Source organism: Gossypium arboreum, chromosome 5 (assembly GCF_025698485.1).
Source record: "Gossypium arboreum isolate Shixiya-1 chromosome 5, ASM2569848v2, whole genome shotgun sequence".
Taxonomy (NCBI): Eukaryota; Viridiplantae; Streptophyta; class Magnoliopsida; order Malvales; family Malvaceae; genus Gossypium; species Gossypium arboreum.
The window spans coordinates 25,482,380-25,489,904 of NC_069074.1; the positions used below are offsets into that span (position 1 = coordinate 25,482,380).

The 7,525-nt window shown below is 29.8% G+C and overlaps 1 protein-coding gene across 1 annotated transcript; it reads right to left on the reverse strand.

Annotated features, from left to right (window-relative positions):
* Window positions 1-2,355: 2,355 nt before the first annotated feature.
* LOC108450862 (uncharacterized) lies at window positions 2,356-5,929 on the reverse strand. Its single transcript, XM_017748628.1, has 3 exons — window positions 5,677-5,929; window positions 3,869-4,140; window positions 2,356-2,559 (listed from the first exon to the last, which is right to left on the reverse strand). Exons 1-3 carry the CDS (start codon window positions 5,927-5,929, stop codon window positions 2,356-2,358), a joined length of 729 nt encoding a protein of 242 aa, XP_017604117.1.
* Window positions 5,930-7,525: the final 1,596 nt, after the last annotated feature.

A 7,525-nucleotide genomic window follows, 5' to 3' on the forward strand; every position in this document is an offset into this window, starting at 1 on the left:
ACACGTAAATGGGCAAATTAACATTTTACCCCTAACATTTACACTTTTTGCAATTTAGTCCCTATTGCACAAAACACAAAATATGAAAAATTTCACTATACCCATGTTAGGCCGAATCTTACCCATGTTCATACAAGTCCATATATTTCATTTATTTTACATTTTAGTCCCTCAAGTTATTATTTTTTCAATTTAGTCCAAATTACTCAAAATCATCAAAAATTTCAATACAAAACATGTTAACCCAAAACATATCTTTCATATTTCATCATCAAACAACAAAAATCACAAGCTGTTAACAATGGCATAACTCAAAATATTCACCAAAATAAAAAAATTCAAGCATGGGTTTACTAGTACTCGAAGGAACGATCTCAAAAACGTAGAAATTATCAAAAACCGAGCTAAACACCTACTTTGATTGAGCTTAGAAACGGCCGAACCCTAGAACTCTTTTCCTTTCTTTCTTATTTAGTTTCGGCAATGGTAAAAAATAATATGAACACTAATGTTTTATGATATATTTTATATTATAATAGCTTATATTATTAGTTTACTAAATTAACCTTAATGAATTTATAACAAAACTATAAAATATAAGCCTAATGCCGTTCATTCAATATGTCAATGGGCTATTTTCAACTTAAAGGCTTCCATTTATAAAGCCAATAGCAATTCGGCCCCTTATACATTAAACTACCAAATTTTCATTTTACGCGATTAAGTCCTTTTATTTAATCGAACACTCAAACGATAAAATTAAAGCAAAGAAATTTCATACATACAAATTCACACATAATAAACACAGAAAATAATTTTTAAATATTTTTCTGACTCAGATTCGTGGTCCCGAACCACTGTTCCAACTAGGGTCTAAATCGGGCTGTTACAAACATCGTTAGAAAAAATAATGTTTTGGTTAGTATTTTGATTAAAAAATAATTTGACTCTTTTTAAAAAGTTAATAATCAAATTTAGCTAAAAAATAATGGCCAAATTAATAAAAAAATGTAAACTTTGAGGATTAAGTTTATTATTTGCCTATATTATAAAATAGTTTCCTTACAATTTTACATAAATTATTAAAAGACAAAAATATCCCTTTAATATCAATTATTTATGAAAAATGATATTTTTCTCATTTTCCAAATAAATTTTTGCCTAAAACTTCATGATTGCAACTCATGGAGTATTTTACAAGCATATTGAGTACAATTTTATATTTACCTAAGTAAATATTGAAATCCAATATTTTATGTGTACAGGTTTAATGATTAAAGTGTAAAAAGTTTAAATTGCGTGAGTGGAGGAGCTGTTAAGGCTTTAATATAATAGGCGAGCCGGTGGAGTTTGGGTCTGAAAATATTTTTAAATGAGACCTGATTGGTTTCATCGATATCTCTGCTTACAAATATCATAAAAGAAAGATAAAATCTAGACCTAAGTTTGGTTGTTTGATGTGTTGAGAAAATCAATGTTTGAACAGTGTAGTCAAATTCTTGAAGAAACAATAATTGATGAGAAGATTCTTAACTGATAAACTTATGATGGGGGCAATCTTGAATTGATTCTCCATCACTTTAACCTTCACTGACATTCTTCAGCAAGATTAGCTTTTATCGTAAGGAATTTTTACATGGGGACAACGAAAGCTATTGACAGCAATACAGCATAAATTCTGCAGTTTTAATGGAGGCCTTTTTATTTTTATTATACTTTGATCAGGATATTTCACATTCAACATCTAGTAAGAAATTCGAGCTTTTTTCTTTTCATTTTCTTTGATCATTTTCGTCATTTTGTGGATTGGGAAAACTCTCTTTCCGACTGACTTCCTATGTCGAATGTTGCAGGGTTGAATATTTCTTCATTCCCTCTTTCCCAAAGTTATTTTCAAGTTAAAATGTTTCAGAACAACAACCCAGAAATTAATCCTGGTGGAGTTGTTAACTTTTCCAATCAATTGTTTGGAAAAAAAGAATCATATTTCTGAAAAATGTTCCCCATTTGTGGATTGTTTAAAGTTCAGAAAAATTGTGAAAAACCATTGGACTGAGAAAGTTGGAAGATGTTAAACTCTAAACAACAAAGAACAAGTCCTAATATACTTAAATTTATTATTATACCTGAAGTACACAAAATACATGATCAAAGGCAAACTGGAGCTTAATTACATACTGATTGTATATTATATGACTGCATCACCACCCAGATAATTGCTACTTCATTGATACAGTACACTAGTGAGTTTTTCTCTCTCTCTCTCTCTATATATATATATTCTGAGTTACTTACGAATCTAGTATTTACGTTTGGTTTTGTAAGAATCCAAGGCATACTTAACAAGCTGGTCCATTACTCAGACTCAGTGATATAGCCATCACCGTCTTTGTCAGCTATGTGAAACGCACGTTGAGTTCTATAAGCAGGCCAACGCGATTGCAGCTCCCGGAAACCAGCCTTCACCTCCTCCCAACTAAGCCTTCCATCGTTATTGGCGTCACAACACTTGATAACCTCTTTATCTCTGCATAATCGTCTTTCAGTGTCTCTGGAAACCTTTTATCTGTTTTACGGAAGAAGAAAACCATTGCTTTTTTTCTTGCAACAAAACAAAAAGAAACAACTTGTGACAAACGTTATTTCCAAGTTTAAGAGGGTTTCAACTTCTACTTATATATATACAAACACATGCAAGTACATAGTTCCAGATGCATTAATCTCTATAGGTGTTCGTGCATAGTAACTTTTGAGTTGTAAAGACAGTAATGCAGATATACATGGTTTAACTGTACCTTTGCCTGAACGATGGGTTGGACTATTCACATACGTCCAAAAGGTCCTTTCGATATTTAAAGAAAATTTAAATAAAAAATTAGACTTTTTAAATTTTAAAATATGCGATAAATTTGGTTCCACATTTTTAAGTTGTTTTATTTCATCTGTGGAAGTGTTTTAGGGTAGGCCAAACTTGTATATATATTTAAGTTTAGTAAAATTAAAATATTATATATAAAATTTTTTAATGAAGTTTATTATATTGGAATGTGATTAGCTTAAACCTATCCATTAAGGATGTGATAATGGAGTAGACTGAGAATAGATATTGTTAACTTCGTCACTACTCTAAATTTGACATACTCTTTTTCCATCTTCGATCCACTTTATCTCAACTCACTTCACTTTAATATATTTTTTTATTATTTATCTTTAATATTTTTAATCTTTTTAAATACAAATAAATATTTTAATATAATTATTAAAAAAACATTTAAATATAAAATATATAAATTTAAATATAAAATGATAATTTCATTTAATAAAACGGAGCGAAGTGAGAAAAACAATTATTATAATCATTTCATACCTACTAAAATTCACCCCCTTGCACCTTTCCACATCCATTGTTTGAAAAGAAAAATCTACTCAAATCGATGTGGATGGATTTGGAAACGATGGACATTATAAATCTAACTCAAGTTTTCTTCCAAGCTTTGATTTTTCTTTAATGAGATTTGGAGGAAGTCTGGAAGAGCTCGAAGTTATGTGGAAGCCAAAGAGTTTAGAAATAAAAATGAATTGTTGAGTAAGATGAAGGAATTCTGGTCTCTGTTGCCACCGGAAACTCGAACGGAATTTTTTACAGATGTGAAACTTACAAAAATAGTTAACTTTACAGTCTCAAATCAGGTCCTAATATGCTTCATATTATGATCCAACTATAGGAAATACACAGAATACACACACAAACACTAACAGCAGCTTAATTACATATATAATATTAGTTGAGGCAGTGGATATTTGTAGATGTGATCTAAATCAATCTAAGTTTGATGGTGCCTGGGTAACACTCCAAAACATAAGTAACAAGCTTGTCGAGCTCATCGCCGACGTTGATGTAGCCATCGTGGTTTTGGTCAGCCATTTGGAAGGCACGATGGGTTCTATATAGCGGAAAACGAGAGTGAAGGCGTCGAAAACCTGCTTTTACTTCTTCCCAGCTAAGCCTTCCGTCGTTGTTGACATCGCAACGCTTGAATAGCTTCACTAATTCGTCGTAATCTTCTTTGGGAGGTAAATCTTTGTGCGTTGTTTCTGTTCTTTTATTGAAGAAAAACACCATTTTTTTTCTCTCTTTCCCTGCAAGCAAGTACAAGAGAAACACAAACTATTTGTGAAAGTTTGAAACACTACTTTACTTTCTTCTGTTTAAGTTTAAAATGGTTTATCATTTACTTATATATATAAACATTCTGCCATATATTTTTATTTTTATATTAGTTTATGAGCTATTGAAGGAATTTTTCATGGGTACATCAATCTTCATGTTCAAGATGCTTTTGTCTTCGTATATATTTTTTTTATGTTATTTAACTTTTTGGTTGTGCTGAAACTGTTTTTTTCTAAGTCAAGCTCTAGTTTATCTTTATTGGAGGAACCAGTAGAGTTGGTTCAGGTTGAACATTTATCTTAAAAATAATTTAAAATTTTAAGATAATAATATTTAAGAAATTAAGATGTTTATATATAAAATAAATATTAAATTAAAAATAATATAAATATTTTGAATATATATTTATATAAACAGCCTAAAATGAGTTTGAGCTATTTGTTTGTATTTGTTTACAAATAGAAATAGACTCAAATAAAATTTTAGATTTATATTTTGAGTATGATAAAATAAAATATATTTTATCATGATTAAACTCAACAGGAATCAACTAGCACATGTTACTGGAGGAAATTTTTTTTTTTTAAAAAAAAAGCAGCTTTATTAGAGGGAATCAGTCCATTAAAACAGGGTAACATCATCTTCTTCACGTAAGAGAATAATTTTGTTTTGTTGTCAGCAAATTAGGTCAAGGTCTTAGGTTATCATATACTGTCTTAAACTCTGTGTTAATTTCGACATAAAATATTTTATACATTCATCGCTGAAAGTAATATCTGCCTGCGGAATCATATGGAAAAATCAGTCTTATGTTAATTAATTTTTTTTTCTTGAAATGGAAAAATCGGTATTATTTAATTTCTTAATGTGCAGCATAATCTTTGCAAAACGAAAATTAAGAGAATTATTTTACACAAGTAAGAATTATTCTTCCTCTCATAAATTTCAGACACTATGCTCAATGCTGAAAGTTTCAGACAATCAGAGATTCAGACATAAACTGTTTTAGAAAAGTTTTTTCCCATTGTTTGCATGGTGTTAGATTTTGTAAAACACCATTAACAATCTTGAAGCATCAACAATCTTTCTTTCTTCCTTTCAATTTCTTTTTTTCTTTCGATGGAAGGAAACTCGAGAGACTTTAAGAGTTTGTAACACTTCTATCTTACATTCAAGTTAAAATTACATACTCTTAATTTCATAGACTAAGAAACACTCAAAGTACAAAGCTCAAACTGCAGCTACATCATCACTACCTAAAAGCTTCACTGATAACCTTTCATGGCGGATTGTCCGAATATATACATACATACATACATATATTATGCTACATCACTACCTAAAAGCTTCACTAATAACCCTTCATGGCGGATTTTCCTAATATGTACATACATATATAATGCTACATCACTACCTAAAAGCTTCTCTGATAACTCTTCATGGAGGATTTTCCTAAAATATACATATCTATTTGGTCAATCTAAGAGCTACGCTGCCTTCGTAACAGTCCAAGACATAATCAACAAGCTCGTCGAGCTCTGCCTCGCTGATGAACCCATCGCCGTTTTTGTCAGCCACCTTAAACGCACGTTGAGCTCTAAAACGAGGAAAACGAGACTGAAGCCTTCGAAAACCTTCTTTCACTTCGTCTTTGCTAAGCTTTCCATCTTTGTTGACGTCACAACCCTTGAATAAACTCAGGATCTGCTCATGTTCGGCTAGCAAAGATGGTGATACACTTTTCTTAAAAAAAACCATTTTCTCCTTACCCAACCAAATGGAAGAAGAAAATGTATATGTAAAGTTGCTATTTTAGCTTCGGTTGTATACGTCTTAAGTGGAGAGAATATCTGCTTATATAGAAAACTGATTATGCAACTTTTATTGTTAAATTTTATTCTTCTTCTTCTTCTTATGAATCATTATTGATTTTTGTTTTAAATTTTAGTAATAATCATAGCATTTAAATTTATTAACTTATTTTATCAAAAAAAATTATTAACTTGGGCTATTTTTAAAATTCTAGGTAATTAAATTATACTTATTTTTTCATATTGATACTTAATTTTAATTTTTTTCATAAATAGTACTTAAACTATTCTTTCGTTACTCATTTTAAACCAAAGTGTTATATTCATTAAAAAAGTTTTAACCAAAGATTGTCATGTCATATAAACTTTTAAAAGTATTTTTTAGTTTTTTTTCCTTTTCCTTTTACATTATTTCTCTCTCTTTATTTTTCTATTTTTTTTCCTTTATTCTTTGTTTATAATGTTCGACAATGCCAACAATGCTCGAAATTTTCTCTCTTAAGGTCAAGACAATGGCGATTAATTCTATTTTCAAATCTCACTGCTTGCTTACTTGATTTGATGGGATCGCAAAAGTTTTTTTATCAATAAAAATCAATATTTTCAGAACTAAATCAGTTGATTGGACTGCGAACTTGTCGGAGTATAGGTCTAAATTAGATTGGAGGTGAATTGATTAACCTGCAAACCATACACAGAGATTGAATCGAGTTAAAAATCTAGTTGAATCAATTTTCTTTATTTTTTAAAAATATTTTTATTTTTATAATTTTTTTAAACTTATTTAATCAAACTAGATAAATTGCTTATATTGGAAACTGATGACTTGAATGGTTTAATCATCTAATTCTGAAAATATTAATTAAAATCATGGAGCTTAAAATGCTCGTACTTGTAAAAAAAGCCCAAAATGAGAGGAAGAAAAAAGGAAAAAGGAAAAAGATATAAAGTAAACATAATATACATAGATCTAGATATATATTATTATATACTTAAGTGGCAAAAAATTTTTATTCTACAAGTGAGGCTAAGATTCCCTTCAAGCCAAAACACGCACACATGCACGCACGTGCGCGCACAGAGGAGCACTCCCTTGATTCTTCTATTTTGGAACATCTTTTAAATTCCAATTGTGGGGGGTGGACGAAAGGAGCAATATATCTCGATTCCGCATTGATCAAATGGTGGAGATTGGAAATTGGAGTTGTTTTCTTTTGAGTTTTGGATTGAAGGTGCGTTAAGTTTTAAAGAGGCTTTTAAAAATTTTATAATAATGGACTGGTAGAGGACGATGAGATAAGTTTGTCGATATCTAGAATGGCAAAGAATGACGATTTTAGTGGTGACCTGACATGCAGATGAAACTCCAAAAGGTTTTTTTTTTTTTTTGAGAAGATGACGAAATTAAATAAAAGAAACAAATAAAAGTTAGATAAATTTTAAAAAAAAAGCAATAATTTTTGCTTCCTTAATTTACAGAAAAGTAAACACTACAACATCAGTTGTTTTAAATATAATCACATAGTAATTAAAAGATTTTAAT

Excerpts from the sequence above, each read along its gene's own strand:
- LOC108450862 (XM_017748628.1), bottom strand. The coding sequence starts at position 5,929 with ATGGTTTTTTTTAAGAAAAGTGTATCACCATCTTTGCTAGCCGAACAT. Across the intron at positions 4,141-5,676 it reads TGTTGATTATGTCTTGGACT|GGAAAGAGAGAAAAAAAATG; the intron begins GTTACGAAGGCA and ends ACTTGCTTGCAG. Across the intron at positions 2,560-3,868 it reads GCGATGAGCTCGACAAGCTT|GTTTCCAGAGACACTGAAAG; the intron begins GTTACTTATGTT and ends AACAGATAAAAG.